The sequence below is a fragment of the Oxyura jamaicensis genome, chromosome 28, assembly GCF_011077185.1.
Source record: "Oxyura jamaicensis isolate SHBP4307 breed ruddy duck chromosome 28, BPBGC_Ojam_1.0, whole genome shotgun sequence".
NCBI lineage: Eukaryota > Metazoa > Chordata > Aves > Anseriformes > Anatidae > Oxyura > Oxyura jamaicensis.
This window is the reverse complement of record NC_048920.1, coordinates 216,920-236,923: the sequence shown is the minus strand read 5'-3', so window position 1 is coordinate 236,923 and position 20,004 is coordinate 216,920. Positions and strand designations below refer to the sequence as shown.

Sequence of the window (20,004 nt, the reverse complement as noted above, 5' to 3'; positions counted from 1 at the left end):
CGGCGCCGGGCGGGGGAATGGGCGCCGCGGCGGGCCCGGCGCTGGGCCCGGCGAGCAGCGGGGGGCTCCGGGGTCACCGAGGAGCCGCCGGGCGGGAGCGGGGCCGAGCCGGGCCGGGCCGGGCCGCACGGGGGTGAAGGGTCCGGCGACAGGGAGTCTAGCCGTAGCCCCGGGGCTTTGGGGCGGGCGGGCCGGGGGAGCTCGGGGCCCCGCGGTGGTGGCTCCGAGGGTCCGGGGGAGTCCTGGGGAGGTCCCGGGGGAGCTCGGGGCTGGGAGCTGCGCGAGTCTCGGGTGGGGTCCCGCCACCGCTCCCGGCAGCGGCCTGCGGTGCCCGGTGGCCGAGCGGGGCTCCTGCTGCCCCGGCCGTTGCGATACCCCCCCCCCGTGCCTGGGCATCTCCGAACCGGCCCCGCTGCTGCCCCCTCCGTGAGACCGCCGCCAGGGGAGCGTGGTGTGGAGCCGGCGTCGGGCTCGTCGCGGGGTGCCCGGTTGCCCCCCGAGCACGGTTCCATTCTGGGGGAACTCAGCGCACCGCGGGCCGGGGCTGCCCTCTCCTGCCGGCCCGTCCCAGCGCCCGGCTCCGTGTCCCTGCACCGAGCACCAGCGGCCCCGGGCCCCTGCGCCCCAGTGACACCTCGGCAGAGCCTCACCCGACACAAGGCCCCGGGGTGGCACCGTGTGCATGGCTTGCTTCGTCCCGGCATCCCGCGGCCATCGCCGCCTCTCAGGAGAGGTTGGGCCGCGGAGCCTCTGCTGTGGCCTGGGCAGCAGCTTCCTGAGCAGCACAGGAGGCAACCCCCGTGTCTTGTCCTTTGCTAATTTTTTTGCTCTTTCAGATGCGTATGCTACAGAACAAATGTTTCCACTCATACTGCTTCCCTCTGACTACAGCTGGGGCTCGTAGGAAACAAATCTGTGTCAAGTAGCAGGGACGGGGCAAAGGAAGGAGGAAAGCTTCTCTCACCGACCATGAAACCCCTACCAAACTAGCTGAGGAAATCGCTTTAGCTGTTAAAATCGGAAGGCTGGGAAAGGAAACCTTCTCTCTTCTTCCTCACTTTCTTTCGAGATCTGCTTCAGCCTGGAGGGCTTCATGTGGCAGGGCTGGGACGATTGCAGTCAGCGCTGCGCTGGAACACAGCCTGTTCTGTGCGAGAAGCTCAGGCCCTTCCTCTGCAGCGCTGTCTGAGGCATGGCTGTCACTGTGGCTCCTGTGCTCAAAAGCTTGGGTCCAGAATTGAGAAGGGAGAGCTGAAGTCACCCAAAAATGCAAAGACGAGAGCGGGTAACTGGCCAACGTCGGTGTAACTTCTGGGAGAGGGAAGTTGTGCTGGTGCATGAGGAGCAGAGATCAGCAGAAGGAAAGCAGCTGCAGGGAACGCGTGTCTGCTCCCCAAGGCTACGTGGCCCGTGGATGTGTAGGCGCTGCTCTCCAGCATCGTGGGGCACCCTCCAGGCAGTGGAGTTCACCGCTGTGAACTCTCACGGGGGTGGAACCGTCCCCAGCAGTAGGTGACGCCATCCGTACCTCATCTGAGAGCCCTTCGTGGTCTGGGGACACCTGGTAACGCCTCCTCAGTGCTCCTGCTGTCTTTCCGACGCGTGCAGTGCTCTTGTCTTTCCCCCGTTCCTCTGACTTGTCCGTGCGTTTGTGGTCTTCTGGCTTTGTGAATGATACGGGGGTTGGTTCAGTGTCACGCATGTTTAAATTTGGGTGTACAAGTGGGCCGCTGGCTCTGTCTGCCACTTGTTTCTTCTTTTCTCAGTCCAAACAGCAGTGCTTATGGTTTTGTGGTGCCTCTCAGCAGTTCCCACTTGCCCTAATGCTGTGTTACTGCTCTGGGGTAAACTCATGAGTAGTTAGGGGCTTGTCATCCCGGCGTACTGGCTGTTAGTCCTCGTTCCAGCACTGATCTTTCATACAAGATCTCATAATTTCCAAGGTATTCTTGACATCTTCTCAAGCCAGCCCTTCCACTGCTGACAATTTCAGTCTTCCTTTTCCAAATCCTTAGCATGCAGCTCCGTATCGATCCTCGCATGAAGGAGGCGTGATCAATGCATCGATCGTGGTCTCAGGGAAGAGCTCTGCAGATCACTCGAGGCAAAAGGGAGGGAGTGTAATCCACACCCATGCCCTTTTCATGAAACTGGGATTATTTGCTTGGGAGGATTTCTCCAAGAGGGTTTTGCACGTGGTCACATCCCAGCAGGGCCCAGCAGAGAGATGCTGACGCCTCCTGAGGTAGGAATCCATCTGGTGTGGCCGTCCCCATGGTGGAGGTTGGCCGAGCCCTTTCCGTCCTCATCTTTCGTTAGCCACGAACTCCTCCCTTCTCTTCTTGGCTTGTGTGGCTGTTGGGCTCCGTCTGCAGCCAGACAAGGTGGTCTTCAGTGGGGCTGTCCTGCTGCTAATGACCAGGCACCGGGGACAGAGAATTGCAGCATGCTTCGGCTGGGACTGGAGGCATCTCTTCAACGTTTTGGTAGAGGAAGGAGCAAGAATTCCATGTCCGCTTTCAAGATCCTTGCCCTCTCTCCTTCTCTCTGTCTTTCTCTCATGTGGGAGCATCTTCTGATGCCTTCCAGACTGACTGTCATCGTGGCAGTAATTACATCTAGAAAATAACCGGCTCTGTAGTTGTTACAGAATTTGCAATGTGCTGTTAAACACCTGAAGGCACTAATTCAGAGCCCAAAGTGTGAGGTGGCTTTTTTGGTGTATACCTTGCTCTATTGCTAGAGGATCCGTTTTGATTTGAACCTGTGCTGTATTTCCTTGAGTTCTTAGAGCCTTGTGCTTGAAGCGCTGAGGATGTCCTGGCTCCCCCTGCCTGAGTGGGGACCAGTGGGAGATGGCTGAGGGCCGTGAGGAGGTGTCACTGCTGACTGGGGGACTGACGCTCTGAGTTCCTGCTGCAGTCAGAGGCTCTCAGTCAGCTCAAAGGCATTGCCTAATTACCTCCTTGCTCCCTACCTAGGCTGAACTTGATGAACAGCATTTCCAGGTGCATCAGCCCAAGGAGCTGCAGATGTTCGGCCTTGTTGTCCAGGCCTCAGCCCATGTTGCTGCCTAAACTTCTGACCGAGCACTGAATGCCAGAAAGCAGGTGCCTCTTCTCGGTGTCTACCTGTCTCATCCTCTTTCCACCTCACCTCTGCCACTTCCAAACCCCCTCGCTGCCCGCTCAGCTCTGAATTTCCTTGCTGACCCCTCTGAGCCTCCTGAATGCAGCGAGGTGCTGGGGGCAGCTCGTGTGCCGTTGATAAAAATGCTGTGTTCAAACAAGCGTGGGTGAGCTTAGAATGATGGCTTAGGGTCCGAATCCTCCTTTTAAGTAAGCTGTAAGCCATAAAGACCTGCGGTCTTAAACTGGTGAAGGGATAAATTATTAGTGGAAAGCTGAAGGTAAACTGGAAATGCTGCCACAGGCACTTAGAGACTGAGGGGAAGGTGATGAACCCCCCGAAGAGAGGAGCCGTGGGAGAGCTTTTAAATACACCTGGCTAGAGCTCTTTTGCATGGTGGTTTCCAGTGCTACCCTGTGTGGGTTTAGTAACTTTTGCTTTGAAATTAAACTAATTGAATTTGCTGGAGGGGTTAAGTGGCTGGAGGTACGTTACACTTTAAAAACAGAGAGTTGTCTCAACCATGTTTTTCTCTTTTCTTGAAGGCTTCGGTGGGCAGGCAGAGCCCGAGGGTGGTGCCATACCCAGCCCACAGCCTATGTCCTGGAGAGCCTGGCCTTCAGAGTGCAGCAGGTAAAGCCACAGTTGGTGCTTCTGTTTGTTGGCCTGGTTGCCATAGGAAATGAGGCTCCTGTGCTCAGTCTGTCCGTTCCCTCCCCTTCTCCTTCCAACTTCTTTGGAACCTGTTGGGTGATTCCAATCACACTTGACAGGCGAGGAACGTCTTAAAAATGCCAAAGCTCTCAGAAGTGTCTGTCTGCTGGTTCTCCCAATAAATAGTAATTATCCTAAAAGTGCCTCAAGTGAGGAGAAGGCTGCAGTGTGCATTCGGATGTTATGATATCAGGGAATCCAGCTGGGGTGGGGAACAATAAATACTCAGAAAACCTTCAGATACATCTTTCAGTCAGTCATGAGGCTTGGATGTGTAGGAGCCAGGCTTTGCTGTGCAGTGCTCACGGAATGACTTCTGCTGGTTGTGCTTCCCAGCCCGTCTCACTCCTTTCTGCCTAATCCCTTCCGCTGCCTTATCACGGCCCCATATGCACAAGGATGGGTTGTCCTGAGCTTTGTCACATCTAGGGATTTGGTTCAGGATGATCCAGTACCCAACTTCTTCTAATCCCTGCAGTTGTGTCAATGGGCTCAGCTGATCACCGACTGAACCTGGCAGAGATCCTTTCGCAGAACTATGGTGTACGGGAGGAAAGGGAAGAAGATGAAGATACTCAGGAGAAACAGAAATCCTTAGAAGAGCTGGAGAAGAGTTTCAGTGCCTCTCAGGTAAAGGCGGGAGGGGAGGGGAAACAAAATTACCTGCTGGATTTTCTTGTTTTCTTTGACAGTGCTGGTACCGTGGATCTTTGTGAGAAACTGTGTCTTGCTTGCTCTGATGGCTGTGTGCTGTGTTTAGGTCCACCCATCAACAGGTCTTAGGTTTAAATTTGGGCAGCAAATAATTGGTTTGCCAGCCGGTGACAGCAGTAAATTTTGGAGACTTTGTCTGCCAGGTAGCTGCTCTGACCACGTGGACTTCTTTCACCCACCTTGCTGAAGAGCCATCAGCTGATGGGTGATGTCCATTCCGCAGAGATGATGGGATGTGGTCCTCCAGTGGATATCCCTGGGGAGCCCTCAGAGGAACACAAAGCGTGTCCTTCCTCACAGATTGTCTCTTCTGGTCTGGCACAAGAATAATACAGTGACTTGCTGCATCCCTTCTGTATAAATACAGTTCTGCTCTTTGGCATCTCTTCACTAGCATGAAACCTAGTATAAAAATAAACATATTATAAGAATACCCTTGACTGTATTGTTTTGGGGTAGAAGTACCTGGCTTGTCCATACCTTTAAGACCAGGTTGTGGTGGGTCCTGGTGGACATGTCTCCTTCATTGCGCAGCACTACCCGAGGCATTCAGAGCACCCAGAAGAGCAGATCTGCTTTGACTGCCTCTGCGTGTGTTCACTGCAGCTGCTGTTGTACTCAGTGATTGTTCCATTCCTGATGAAGCTTTGTCTTCCTCTTGCTCAGAACAGTGAAATGCCATTTGAGGAGCTGCTTGCACTTTACGGCTATGAGGCATCTGATCCCATCTCAGAGCAGGACAGTGAGAGCAATGATATTACTCCAAATCTCCCAGATATGACTCTGGATAAGGTAAGAGCAGCTGTCAGCTCTGGTGTGTGCTTTTAGTCTGCACTGTAGGGTGCTGTGCTGGCGGAGAGCTTCAGGTGTCTAGTAGCTCTCCTCAGGTGGAGCTTGGCGAACGCCAGGGAAGGGGCCTGCCTGGTTCTGGTGCTCCAGCAAGGAGCACCGGAGGCAGAAATGTGAATGTGCAGGGAATAGACAAGACTGGGGGAAGGGCAGCTGTTTTGAAAAGAACACGGTAAACACCCTTCATGGAACGTAGGTAACGATTCTTTGCACGTAGGTGGGTCTGTGGATGGTCAGGGAAGGTTTGTATCTTCCTTCTGAGCCAGCTGATGTAGAAAGTTGTTTCCTTATGGGAACTCTGAGCTCTGTACTCTGGGGGGCAGTCTACAGAAATAGCATCTTGATCCTCCTCTCTCTGGCTTCCATAGGAAGCCATTCTCCTCTTGATGCTTATAGAAGTGCTTCTAGGGAGAATAATCCAGGGGTGGCAGGGAGTGCAAGGCAGAATCTGCCTTTGAGGAAGCTGTGGGAGGGTGAGGAGGACTGTGATGTGGCTGCCCTTGGCCAGAAATGTTTTACTGTAGGCCTCACACACCCCCACCCCCTGTTTTTTTTTTTTTTTTTTTTAATTTAAAATATTTTTCACTTTCTTGTTGTTGTTAAAAGGAACAAATAGCGAAGGATTTGCTTTCAGGGGAAGAAGAGGAGGAGACACAGTCTTCAGCTGATGATCTGACTCCATCCGTCACATCCCATGATGCGTCAGACCTATTCCCAAACCAGCCTGGCTGTATGTGTTGCTAATTTCTAAGTAATTGTTTTGTACTTAGATACTTTGTGCAGGGTAGGACAGAGACATATTTATTTACTTTGTCACTAAATTTCCTGAGTTATATTTTTCCCACATTCTTTCTGGGACTGTAAATAAACCTGAGTGCCAGTGGGTTCACCAGGCACCGTTTAGGACATGATGGAGTATAGATGAGCAAGGGGAGCAGGAGAAAATTGTCTTTAGCTGTAACTCATAACATTGGTACAGTGAGAACTGTTTTACTGCCTGTTGTAATTACAATCTGACACCTCTACAAGTGAATACATTCAGTAGCACTAGTGGTAGTGATACATTGCGGCAGTTCCTAAATATCAGAATGTGCAGGAAACCAAAGCGCGTGGGAGACTTGGTATAAAGTGGTCTAATTCCTTCTGCTGTCTTGCAAAATGAGGGAGTTCTCCAGGTTGGTTGGCACCACCTGTGTGGCAAGTGTGCAAATTGTCTTATTTAAAAGCAGAAAATGGAAATATGGGTAAGTAGTCATTGAGGACCATGCTGAAAGTAACTTTAAGACAGAAAATAAAGGGAAGGGGAGGGAACATAGAGCAGTAGTAATAAACCATTTCATAAATACAGATCCCTTCCTTTCCCACAAAGCAAACAACTTTCTTGCTGATGAAGACAAAGAGCCCTGTTCATCTCCATGTGCTTCCTCCATGGCTGAGGATTCAGAGGAGGACTCCATCCCATCCAACGAGTGTAAGAAGGTAAATGATCAGAGTGCATCCAGAAGGGGAGCTGAGGCAATGGGCCTGAATTTGAGGAAAGCATGACACTAAAGCACTGTGGTATTTCTCCAATAAGTTTTCTTTATCTTCCTTTTGCTCAGTCTTACATTTTGTGGAAGGCAGTGGCAGACATGGGTTGCAAAGTGTATTTTTTGTGACCTTGAAATCTGCATCTGAAACTATTTTCTGCTTCAGATAAGGAAAATGCTATGGTTGCCTTTGTAAATCAGAACTGCAATCCATAGCCCTATAACAGTGAAGTGCTGTGCGATATTCCCAGTGGGTTTTACTGAGGGGGAGCCATCATGTGAAAGAGAGGAGCAGACTTCCAAATTCATCCTGGTTATGAAGGTTGCAGGAGACCTTTAGCATTCCTTTTATCTCCAGCTCTAGCTATTTGCTATATATCTTTAACATTAAAACTATGTAAATACCTAAGGTCCCTAAAGTATGATCTGGTTGGTTGTAAATCTTTCTAGTTACCCTATAAAGTAAGTCAAGGCTCCCTAGAAGTAATGGTGACACTGGGGACTATTGATGTATGTTGGCCTCGTGGTGTCATAGCCCTTAAATCATGCAGTACACTTCATTGCCTATATGGAGCGTGTTCCATTTTGATTTACTGACCTCTGTGATGGTGTTACAGGAGATCATGGTTGGACCTCAGTACCAAGCCACTGTTCCCATCCTCCACTTGAACAGGCACAGTGAAAAAGGTAAGGCAACTTGCTTTACATATCTTGTTTGGATGTAGGGCTGCTGGCCTGGCCATTTGAAGGGCTCAGTTCTCCAGTTCTGCTCTGTATGTCTAGGCTTAGCACCTCTCAGTAATGACATCAAAATTTACAGCTGTACCTGAGCTAGCTTTTAAACTAGCTTATCTGAATTTGGCTGAATACAGCTACAGACCCCCAGTGAAAACTGGCTTGGTAGGATGACAGGTCTGGAGGAAGGGGGCTGTGCTGTAGCCAAAGAGGGAGATGCTGTAATTTATTTTTCTCTGTCATATTCCTGAAGTAGCAAGAGTTATCATCATTTAGTACTCCCTAGAACTAATCAGTTTCCAATTTGATAGCATGTCTGCAGAGTAGATAGAGTTGCCTTGATTTGCAGATTGTCTAATATCTAGTGTAATACTAGCAGCAGCTCATTGAACTTCTGAAGAAGATCGCTAACAGAAAACCACCTCTTTAAAAATGACTAATTTCCTCCCTAGTTCTTTTAACCTAGCAGACTAAGCAAATGATTTAAAAACATAAAAGCTATCAGTTTTGCAGGTACCATTTTGGATTTACTTGCTGTAGTTCTCAGAACTTTTTACTGTTACTTAATCAGGAAGTTTATGATGCTCTCAGCCTTCTGTACTGAAGACCATAGATTTAGTGTCTGTGTCCTGTAGCCTGTACATTTGCATCAGTGCAAAATGAGAGGAAATTTGCAGTAGATCTAGATGGTGGTCTTCTATTCCCTGTCTGTACTTCCTCTGACCCGATTTTATGTGGCAAGAGAGTGGGTTGCTTTCCCTGTAGAAACACATGAACAAGTAATTTGCATGGGGTGCTCATGTTTTTATGATCCCCCCCCTATAACCTCCCTGTGTCAGGGAGGTTGGAGTTAGGTGCTCTTTAGGGTCCCTTCCAACCCAAGCCATTCCATGGTTATCTGAATAGAAAAATCACTGTATTTCTGATTTATTGCAGAATCTCTTCTGTCTTTCCTCTGTGCTGCTATTTTACTTAACCCTCTATCTGCATGGTTGTGTGCTTTGTTCTCATGGACCGAGAGCCTTGAAAGCTGAAAGGGGCAAGAACCACTCAGTGTTGCGGTGTGCTGTTGCTATTTTGTGTAGGTGAAGCACCTCACAGAGGAGCATTACAGCCTTGCATGTGTTTAGTTTTGTGCTTAGGACAGAGAGGGTCTTGAGCCTAGGCCAGGCTTGTAGCTCAAAGCTGCCTTTGCTTCCTAGTCCTTTTGTTTACTGTGTGTGGGAAAAGACACCTTAGAATATAGGGTTTTTAAGTTGCCATGATTAATGAATCAAAGCAACAGCCTTTGAGAACATGGTAACAAAAAACTTGTCAGCCAACCCTTCTGAAGAAGCGGAAACCAGACGAGCCTGTGCCTAGGGCTCTAGAAGAGGTGTAAGCAGTAGTAAGCTCATCTGCCTCCAAAATAAGGAGGGGAAAATGCAGCACCTTCACAGATGGTTGTCATCTCTAGTGCCAGGTTAGGAGTCCAAGCAAAGATGTTCTCCCTTCTTCTGCCTCTGCCATGCTTAGACACGCAGACCATTCCTTAAAAGCAGTGGGATTCTCTGATTAGTTTTTTTTTTTTTTTTTTTTTTTTTTTTTTTTTTAGCCTACGAAAATGAAGATCAGCTGCTTTGGGACCCAAACATCCTTCCTGAGAGAGAGGTTGAAGAGTTCCTATATTGTGCAGTGAAGCGGCGGTGGGATGAGCTGTCTAGCAGCAGCCTGCCAGAAGGAGAGATGGTGAAGGACAATGAACAGGTAAAATCTTGCAGCCAGAGATATTAGAACGATACTGGCATAGTAGTGCAGCGTTTCCTTCAGAGATCTTGAATGAGACCCACTTGAAAAGAGACTGGGACCTACCTCCTGTGATCCTCTGTTCCTGCTTCATGGATAAGTGAGAGTGCCTCCCAGATGGAGTCTTAGGAGGGTCTTCACTCTGCTTTTGGGAAGACAGGAAATGGCTGCAGTGGATCAGACCACAGACCTGCCTAGCTTAGTACTTTCCTTCTAAAGCAGCTTGTGGAAGGCATCTGTGGATGCTTGTGGAAAATGTGTAACAGGCAGGGCAGGTAGAGAATAGTTAGTTTTGACTGTATTCTCTTGGTGTCCCAAAATCTGAGACAGAGCTTGCAGCAGGACAATTTTGGATCTGTTCTCTATAAAATTCTGTCGTCTTTTGAAGGCAGCAGAAGATCAAACATTTAACTAAGAAACCAGAGCGGTTGTGTTTCCTCTAAGGTAGGCACGCTAGATTCTCACAATAAGCCCAGTATCTGCAGAAACATGGGAGCACACCTGTAATCCCTAGAATTGCTGGTGGAACTGCATCTTTTCATTCCTAGGGTTTGTAATGCAGTTCTGTGAAAATTTGAATGATGTATGCTGGCTGCCACGCTAGGGTTAGCGGAAAAGTGGCTCCTGGGAAAAATAAGTTTCACAAGACAAACATGAGTCATGCAGAGGTCTGCTTGTGGTGTGTTGTTGTCAGTCACTTTCTTTTGTTTCCTAGGCATTGTATGAACTGGTTAAATGCAATTTCAATGCAGAAGAGGCATTACGGAGGTTACGGTTCAATGTGAAGGTTATCAGAGGTGAGAACCCCTGGATTCCACTCCAAACGCCGAGGCACGTGTAACTCTTCCAGATTCTGTATGCTTCCTCCAATTCCTCTTTCTGCTGTAGATGAGCTTTGTGCCTGGAGCGAGGAAGAATGTAGAAATTTTGAACATGGCTTCAGGGTCCATGGGAAAAACTTTCATCTTATCCAAGCAAACAAGGTAAGAATGTTCACCCCTGCATCACACTAAGACAAAGGGAACAAGGCAGGTGCATTTGCACCAGAAGTGTATTTTGAGCCTTGGCTGATGCAGGAAGTTCAGGACTGCTGAGTTCCAATCCCAGGCTTTGTGTTGACTCATGCTAGCAGGTGATGGGCTGTTCACTGCCCTGCTCTGCCTTATTTTCCAGGTGTGAGAAGTCACAAACAACACTGACCTGCATGAGTGATGTCAGTTAATTACTGATTAGCCCTTTCTGGAGTCTCAAAAGTTCTTTCCAAACTCTCAGCCCTTGCAGTACTTCTGTGAATGAGTGAGTTGAGCATGTGGATGTTTTGTAAAGTCCCCTGGGGTCCTCTAGAATGAAAGATCCTGTTGTAGGGAAAACTGGGCCCCAGGACATATGCTGCTATGCTGGGAGTTGGCAGAACCAGAGAGTCCAGTCCTACCACTGATTCACTGTGGGCATGTTGACACTGGCCAGTGAAAATGGATGCAGGTTTGCTCTCTTGGTGTTAAGTGTGCTGCTGGAAGTGCAGGAAGGTCCTGCATGAATGTACTGTGTGTGAACCCACACTGGGGTCTGCGAGAACAATTGTGCACCATGGGGAGTTACTTCTCTGGCCGATTACCGCCTTGGAAATCTCGGTATCTGCTTCTGTTCTGTAGTGCAGATGAGTCCATAGCAATGTAAATCGCTGTAATGCACTTAACTTGCTGTGCTGATAAAACGGGTGAATAACCCTTGCTTCACGAAGCACGTCTGGATGTGTGGCATTCTGACTGTGGTGTTTCTCCTCAGGTCCGCACCCGGTCAGTGGGCGAGTGCGTGGAGTATTACTATATGTGGAAAAAGTCAGAGCGCTATGACTACTTCACTCAGCAGACTCGTTTAGGAAGGAAGAAGTACGTCCTCCACCCTGGAGCCACGTGCGTGGAATATTCTCACACTAAAATTAGTAATATTAACCTCCCTGTGAAGATCCTGGCTGCAAAGCCCCTCTACTTTAAAGGCGGCGCTTTCTGCTCTAGAAGGTTTCTTGGGTGGGAGCATGCAGAGATGCATTGGGTGTTCCCAGACCATAACGCACTGTTAGTGTGGGAGGGAACAGTTAAACAGTTATTTGCTCGGATGTGGACTTTCTTGTGTCAGAAAATAGTGTTTTCTTTCAGATAAATTCATTCACAAGAAAGATTAAGGTTATGGTCAGGGATTCAGGGCTGATCTCAAGAAGTAATTCAGTTGGACACAATTTTGGGAAGGGATTTTTTTTTTACATACAAAAATACCCCATTTCTGATTATAGGAGGAGAATTAATTTATTTCCCTGCAAATAACCTTTGAGGCAAATTCTTCACTTTGAGATATATGTTAATTACAGCAAATACTTTTCAAAAAGGTTGCAACTTAAATGTTTTAAAAGGTCAAAATGAAATATTTAAGTTGAATCAATTAAAAATAGTAGATGTTAGAGCTTGAAATAAGTCTTAGCTTTTTTTTCTTCTGACTCAAGACAGGAAAATATCTGAAATCTCAAATTTTCCCATGGTAGAAAATATTTTTTTTGTCTCTTGCTCTTAGCTGGCATGCTGACATTGTCACAACCCAGTGCAAACATTCTGTGAAGCTGGCTGCTCCCTGGGGAGAGTATTTGGCCATTTATTTTGTTATGGAAGAGGCTGAGACTCAGAGAGCCAGGGAGCAGAGCTCTGTGTCTGGGAAGCTACACAGCCCATTCTGGTTTAACGTGGGCTGGTCTCAGGCACCCTGCCTTAACCGTGGGTGCCTCAGTGCAGACCTAAACTGGGCTCTGTAGACTGAGGAGGTATGGACGTTCCTCCTTGTGAGGCCTCTACACCCCTGCTGCTTTATTTGTTGGTGGGTTTTACTCCCAGTCACTGTTTCTCCTGCCTACATCTTTCTGCACTGGTTACTGTTCTGTCTGTCTTTCCCCACAGGGATTACACCGACAATGACTTGGATGGGGGTGAGGTAGAAAATGCCAGTCGTTCTCGGAGCTCTCCACCGATTCCCTCTGCCACTAGCTGCCTGGACTCTCACTTTGGCCAAGATCAGCTCACAATTGAGAGCACAGGTAACTGCCTTCTCTTCTGTCTGCCATGGGGACAGCTCCCCTCCCTCCCTCAGCAGCACAGACCCTCCTTTGCCTTTCTCCTGCTGTTGTTACCCAGCTGCTGCTCTTCTCCCTGCACCTTGCCGGTGTGCTCACTTTCTGCCCTGAGTCAAACGCCAGCCCTGGGCAGAGTGTGGTGTAGGTAAAGGAGGTTTGGCTGTCCTATGTTGATCAGTACCGGCTCCATTAGAGTTGGTCCAGCTTCAGATGTGCAGGGATGGCCTGAGTCATTCCCAAAGCAAGAGAATTTGTGCGAACTTTGGGTACTGGAGGCAGGCAGTTGCTTCCAGTGCACCTGTCTTAATTAGAGTGGACACTGGCATGTCCTCCAGAGGTGGATTTAAAGCACCAGAAGTCAGGCTGTGCCTGTTAACTGCCCTCAGAGAGAGCTGGCTGTAAGAAGACTCACAGAGAGCCCGAAATGGGACAAGGGCTTTGTGTTAGCACCTGCCAGGGGATGTACGCTTGAGGGGACGGGATTTAGGATTGGGTTCATCTCAGAATCTCTTTTGAGATTTCCCTGAATTTCCATAGAAACACTGGTGGCCTCCTAACTGCTGTCTGCATCTTGCCTTTCTTTGGTAGATGCTGTCAGGATTTTTGGTTGCTATAATAAAGAATCATCTTTGCCATCAAACAAATACTGTTCTGGTGAGGTGGGATTGAGCTGGATTCTGGTTTTCATATGTTATGGACTCACTCTAGTTTTATTTCACTTGCTGCCTCCCACCCTTTCTTCCTCCCTGTCTGTCCATCGTCCGTACACTCCCCTCCTCTGTGGTGCGCAGAGCCTCTGAGCGTGGAGAGCACAGCCTGCAGCCTGGGCAGCATGAGCGAGTCGGGGCAGGGCTATGAGTGCAGTACTCCTTCGGAGACAAATTGTTCCTTCGACCCCGCTGAGGAGACCTCATCAGGCACGCTCTTGGCTTCCTGCACACGGCATACTGTCACCCCCTCCGACACAGGGCTCTATGCTTTGCCACCGGCAGGACCAGGACTAGCAGAGAAGCAGGAGACGTTGCAAAGCTCTGGTGAGACGATAACCATGGACTTCACTCTCCCTGCAGACATTAATGAGGACTTACCTTTAATTGCTGGCCCTGTGGATTTGGACAGAGACCCAGAGGCAGTGGTGGCCCCTGCGCAAGTGTCCTTATCGGTCACAGATTTTGGCCTCATTGGCATTGGAGATGTAAATAGTTTTCTGACTGCTCATCAGGCCTGCCCAGCACCCGTGGCTCGGTCAGAGCCCTTGTCACAGTGAGAGTCTCCAGTCACAAACCTGTCACAAATCCACCAAGGACTTCGACCTGACTGAGTGAAATCCTGGAACTTCCACTGTTCTCTAGGGACAGGATGGAGCTGTTGGTCAGAATCCGTCTTTCCATCCTCCTTGATCCAAGGCTACAGTGAAACCAAACACGTTTCTGCTCCAGCGTGTTCCAACATGATCACACAAAGCTGGTGGCCAGCTTGAGTGCCAGGGAGGCCCATGACCCCCCATTTTGTTGACCGTGTCACCCCAGGTCTTGCCAGGCTGTTGGGAGAGTCCCTGCCCCCAGGACCAGGGAGGTGTCCTCTGGCTCCAGTGGGACAGTCTGAGTGCAAAAATGTGTTGAGAACAGGGATGTATCACAGGCACTTTGGGGCTGGGACAGAGGATGCAGTCTGGAGGTCTGAGAGCTTAGGAAATCAGCATGGAGCACAGTCTGCCCAGGCTGGAGGGCTGCTCACCAGCAGAGATGAGCATGGCGATGCCAAAGGAAGGTGAGGAGTCATGGCTGTTCACCCACACAGTGTGCTGCAATAGCAGCCGTTCTCCCCGTTCCCCTTCTCACAGCTATCCTGCGCTCCTGAGCTGAGGACCGTAACAGGCACTCGCAGTCCTGTGTTCAAACCTCCTGGGGCTGTGCGTTGCTCTCTGCCCACACTGCTGCCAGCTCCAGCTGGGATGTTGCCTGTTCCAGTCCTTTGGCTGAAGCTTCACGTCTTGGAAAGGGGTGCTGGGTGGTGCAGCAGTGTTGTGCATGCTAAAGCCCATCCTGCCTTCCCTTGTAGTGCTCTGCAATGAACTGGGCCGGGGAGATCTTGTGCTGGGAGTCAAGGCAGTGGCTAGACCCACAACGTGATGCTGTCCTTCAGTGCTGCAGTGCTGCCCCCTTTGTTCTTGGCGGTGAATAACTCGATCGTTTCTGGCCCTGCTGCACTTCAGGAGGGTGAAATGCAGCTGCAACCTCTGTAACTTCTCAGCTTGTTCCAAACTATTTGCTAGCTGGGGAAGGAGGAGGAGCTGGACGCAGGAAGAGAGGGCCAGAAGGTGATCTCTGAGTTGACCCTCACTCTGTTGGGCGCCTGAAGCTAGAATGGCAGAAATGGAGAAGCAGCAGCTGCCACTGGGTAGGTGTCGGTAAGGGGCAGCCGTTGCCTGACCTCCCTGAGCACTGACAGCCAACAGGGCGAGGATGTGCATCCTGGCAGGGTGAGAGCTTCCAGCCCGTGTCTCCCTGGAGTCACCCACAGCAGGGCCGTGCGTCCTCCCCACCACTGCACACTGCGTGCACCTCAGCTCCCTCGGCACCCCGCGTCGGACACTACTGCTAGCGCCGAGAGGCAGGCAGGAGAGCACGCCAGTCCCAGCACATCCCTGCCCCTTCCCACCTGCCTCAGTTCTTCTAAAACATCGCCAAAAAAGCTCTCTCTTCTGAGAGAAAAGTGTGTCTCTACTGCCAATGGCATTTTGAGGAGGTGACGAGGGTCGGCACCGAAGCGGCCAGCGGCTGCGCAGAGCTGTGCTGGCTCGGAGCATCTGTGGGTGTGCTGAGTCGGAGCTGGTCTGCATCCCGCTTGTGTGCCAGGTCTGGGGCTCGTCCACATGTAAGGAGGCTTGTGTCCACGTGTTTTCATTCCCTTTTTCCATGCTGGGAACGCTGCTGACTTGCTGGGCAGGGCTCTAATGCAGATGTTCCCTTCCTCCAGCCATTTTCTGTGCTTGGGAAGGGTTTGGGTTGAGTCTTTTTGCTTATTTTGGTAGAGGTCTTCAGGCAGTGATCCTGCGGTTGCTTCTGCTGCCAGTGGATTTGGAAGATGACCACAGGCATCAGCCTGGGACTCCCTTTTACCTGGCCCAGCGAGGTAGTGCTCACTCCTGCAGCAGGGGCATGGAGACAGCACCAGACAGCTTCACGGGGTAGCTTAGGATCAGACCTCATCTCTCCCTTTCAGGCCCCAGATCCATTCGCCTACGTGGGCGGGGTGGGTGCTTGTTTCGGTCCCCAGCCAGCACTGCTAGGAGGTGCCGAGCTCCAGACACTGCTCTTGTGGCCAGGCATTGTTCTGTGAAACGTGCTGTAAAATGGAGGTCTTGCCTCTGGCTGCTCCCAGCTGCTGGAAACAGAAAGCAAACACAAGTGCCCGCTCCATAGTGGAACTTCACAGGCTGTGATTCCCCTTTTCTGGGGGAGAGAGGAAGCTGCTTGGCTGGAAGGAGAAGAGGTGGCAGGGCAAGAGCATCTGCAGCCCTCCCAGGGAGGGTCAGGCCTTGGCTTCTCCTCTCCATCAGCCAAGAATGTTCTTAGTTTTTCCTGAAACCATTTTTCTTTGGTTTGTTTCAAGCCCCAGTGAAGGGAGAGGAGAGGCTGGAGGCGGCAGAAATGTCTCTTATTTATATTATTCAGTGTTGTTTACAGATTCGCATGGGGTCTTTCAACGTGAGCGCAGCGCTTTTCCCACATAACTGTAAGGGAGAGGGGTGAAAAGGGCTGGGGCAGGGCAGGGAGTCACTGGGGGAGGTTTGATTTTGGTTTTGTTGGGGTTTTCTTTTTCCTTCTTACAAAGCACATTCACTTTGAGACGCTCCCAATGCTGGACTCTTTCCCCTACCCCCAAGCCCTACACTGTGAAGTGATACTGCCTTGAAGACCCCTCGCCGTTATTTATTTAATTAAAAACCTAATTTGAAAGTGAGCAAGAAACCTGTCTTGGTTTTGGAGACTGAGGTGCCGCAGCCCTGCGCGTTGGGGTGGCAGAGGTGGGGGGTCCTAGCCTTCTCCATCTCCTCTCCGCCCCCAGCGAGTGCTCCAGTGCCCCATGGGCGAGGGCTGAGTGTGCGGCCGAGCACCGCTCCGGGGTGCAGGCGTGGGCTGGGACGGAGCCCAGAGCCCTGCGGGGTTGTGTTCCACGTCTTAGGTGCTGTGATTCACGACTGTGCCTGGCAGAGCCCAGCAGTCCTAGCACAGCCTTCCAGAAGCTGAGCTCAGCCTGTTCGTGACCTCAGCTCATTCTGCTCAGCGTGGAGCATCTTTACCAGGGGCTGGGGGAGTGCCAGTGCCTCCAGCCCACCTTGCCAGGCCCCAGCTCTGTGGCGCAGTGCTCCCATGGCAGGAGCCTGGGTGAGCTGCTCGGTGGCTGTGCTCCTGTTCCAGCAGGCACAGGGTGCTTCCCTCCTTCCTTCCCATGCCTACACCAGGGATGCCCTCACAAATGGGGAGGAGGCCCAGCTTCCTTGGCTGAATTTACCCTCCCAGTGCTGAGTGGGGAGGGGAGGGAGGTGTTTGCTGCTCTTACAGGTGCCCTGGCTCTGAAAATGGCAGCTCTGGGACAGCCCCGTGGTGGCAGGGGTGGGAGGCTGGTGTCCATCTGCGTCTCACCAGCCTCGGCCAGGAATAACATCCTGGAGGCAAGGGAAGCGTTTCTGCAGGAAGGCTCATTCCTCACTACAAAGCCCCTCTGTTTTGTCAGAACCCTCTCAAACTGTTCCCCAGCTCCTGTGCCCATTGCTGTCAGCCCCGTGGACAGCACCAATTGCTCCAAAACCAGAAGCAGGAGGTGGGCAGAAGCCACAGCCAGCCTGGGTGCACAGGCAGTGCTGGGGAGGGACCCCGGGACCCCCTGGCACCTGCAGCGCTGCCCTGCCCATGCCAGGCCTGGTAACGTTGGCTCTTCTGTCCCACGGCCTGGAGCGGGAAGGGGGCTTGGCACTCTCTCCTCCTCCGGTCTCCTCTGCTCACAGCCCCTGCCCAGCAGGGAAACCACCCTGAGAGCTGGCAGCAGAGGCGCACCCCACTCTGCTTGGCAGACCCCATGCGCCACAACCCTCCTGGCAGCGCAGCCTCGAGCGCAGCAGCGGTTCCATGCCCTGGCAGCCCTCACGTGCAGCGGGGTGAGGAGAGCAAGAGTCAGCAGAAAGACTGTGGGGACCTACGGAAATGCTTCTCCCTCCTGGAAATTCTGGATCTGGGTCAGATTTGACCCCATATCTATTACAAAAACAAACACATGCAAGTCTGATTTTCTAAACAGAGACTTAGACTGTCTTGAAGTTTCTGGACTTGTCAGGAGAGGTTCCTGCTTTCTGCCATGAGCTTGAGCGTGCATGCTGGTGACAGCAGTGGCTTCACAGACATGCCTTTTATTTTTTTTTTTTTTTTTATGTCCTTCAAAAACAGGAAAAATGGTGTTCCATGTTTCCTCTGGGCTGCCCAACCCAGTAGTTTCGGGGAACAGCTTCCCAGCCAGGGGCTGGGGCGAACACCTCTGGGACAGGTGGGAGATGCAGGTGCCTGCTTAGTTTTTGTGAACAATCCCTGGTGAACAGTCAGCATGACACACGGCTCCACTAGGAGCTCCAGCCAGAGCCTGATCTTTAATTACTGTGAAGAAGAGCAGCTCAATCACTGCTGCCCGTGGAAAGAAAATTAAGAAGACCCAAAAGACTGAGCAGACCTCAGCTGCCCTGGTGGATGGACCACGGCTGTGGTGTAGAAATCCCCACCCGCTGCTGCAGGAGATGTCCCGCAGCCCATGGCTGTGTCCTGCCCCCAGGGCAGGGAGCCCCACGGCCCAGCACCCCACTGCTCCCAGTGGGTGCAGCCGCTTCGCCGCCTGGACTTTGGATGCCACGTGTCAGCTGGGCATCGTCCGCAGGTGGAGCAAGCGGCACACTGCTGCCACACGCCCAGGCCAGGCCACCTTCCCTTTGCTCACCCCATGAATGCCCTGGGGAAGGCTGGGGTGGGACATCAGTGACCTTTCCAGGGGGTCAACTCAAGTAGGACCAAAACCACCCCAAAGGCTTCCACAGCGTTTCAGGTTCCTCGCTGCAGGGGTGATGGCGGCAGCAGCACAGGGGAGCAGCCAGGCTCAGCTCCCCGGGGCTGAGCTGTGGGGGTTGCAGGTGGTCCCCAACCCCTGTGGCAGCAGCACCAGGCTGGTGTGGGGCTGCTGCAGCCACAGTGCTCCGGCAGCAGAGGAGCCACAGGGAACCAGACCCATGGGGCTGGGAGGTTCCCTGTGGCTGCCGCCGCCTGGCATCATCTGCCAGCCGTGGCACCATGCTGGGCAAAGTCCTGCTGCAGCACCCGTGCTGCGCACTCGGGAAGCGGCCGCTTATCAGGGCCCGGCTCTGCCCTGAGCCAGCGTGGAGCCACCGGCTGGCACCTCGGGTGTGCAGCCCCACCAGGCTGTATCCTGCCTGCCCCAGCCCCACGCAGCCGTTTGGGTGCCCCCGTGGTCAAACCTTGCCCGTGCATCCCCTCCTCTCCTGCCCTGGGGCTCTTAAAGCCCACCCAGCATTTGGGGGGCAAACGCTGCCTGCCAGCTGTGCCGGGCCCCTGGGCACCCACAGCAGGAGGAGGCTGCAATGGGGCAGTTCAGGGTGGCCCAGAGGATCAGACCGGGCCGGGCTGAGGCAGCCAGGAGTGGAGGAGGCTGCTGTGGGGCTCTGCTCCTCTCCTGAGCTCCCGGGGCAGCCCGAGAGGGTTTCCAGCTCTGCTGGCTTCCAACCACAGCCTTGAGATTCTCCACAGGCCGCTCACGGCGCACTTAAATAAAGCAGCCCAGTAGCTATCATTTGGGTGGTTTCTGTATTATTTATGTTTCCTTCCGTTCCTAACCAAGAGCCAGGCCTGGAGCAGCCAGGCAGGCTGTGGCTGTCCCCACTCCCGCAGGGCCTCACCACAGGGACCAGCTCTCAAGCCTCTGCTCCCGTCCCTGCTCCGGACACATCCCAGGCAGCGCTGGGAGCCCGTCCTGCTCCGGCACTGTCTGAGGCACGGGAAAACCCCGCCGCGCGTTTCAGCGGTTAAATCACGGCTCCAAACGAACTCGTGCCGTGCCCTGCGTTTGGAGCCGGCTCCTTGGCTTCCCACCGCCCCTCGCCGCCGTCCCGAGGCCTCATCCTGCCTGCAGTAGGCATCGCGTCTGCGTCAGCTCCTTATCGGCCTTGCCATAGGCAGGCGGCTGCAGCACCGCAGCAGCCAGCACATTTCTGCGGCTGCATTCTTCCAGTCCCTGATTTTTATTTTTTCCTTTTTTTCCACTTCTTACTTCTCAGAAGAGGAGCCCGAGGCTGGCAGGACACGCGCTGCTCCCGCATGAGGCCTCGCTCCTTCCCTCCTCCCTCTGAAGGGGCCAAGGGGCGGCGGGGCCGGGGGG

General features: G+C 52.3%; 1 protein-coding gene across 4 annotated transcripts; it reads left to right on the top strand.

Moving 5' to 3' along the window:
- The first annotated feature begins 2,272 nt into the window (after positions 1-2,272).
- On the top strand, positions 2,273-16,536 carry MIER2 (MIER family member 2). Of its 4 annotated transcripts, XM_035348358.1 has the most exons (14): positions 2,273-2,283; positions 2,982-3,110; positions 3,675-3,762; positions 4,322-4,473; positions 5,224-5,349; positions 6,013-6,136; positions 6,776-6,885; positions 7,553-7,622; positions 9,265-9,416; positions 10,171-10,252; positions 10,344-10,438; positions 11,241-11,368; positions 12,398-12,534; positions 13,362-16,536. In XM_035348358.1, the coding sequence occupies exons 4-14, from the start codon at positions 4,330-4,332 to the stop codon at positions 13,835-13,837; spliced, it is 1,644 nt and encodes a 547-aa protein (XP_035204249.1). In that variant the 5' UTR covers positions 2,273-2,283; positions 2,982-3,110; positions 3,675-3,762; positions 4,322-4,329; the 3' UTR covers positions 13,838-16,536. The 4 variants fall into 4 exon arrangements, with proteins under 4 accessions (XP_035204249.1, XP_035204250.1, XP_035204251.1 ...); XM_035348359.1 differs by lacking the exon at positions 2,982-3,110 and having other exon boundaries at positions 2,279-2,283; XM_035348360.1 differs by lacking the exon at positions 2,273-2,283 and having other exon boundaries at positions 2,335-3,110; positions 11,241-11,344.
- Positions 16,537-20,004: the final 3,468 nt, after the last annotated feature.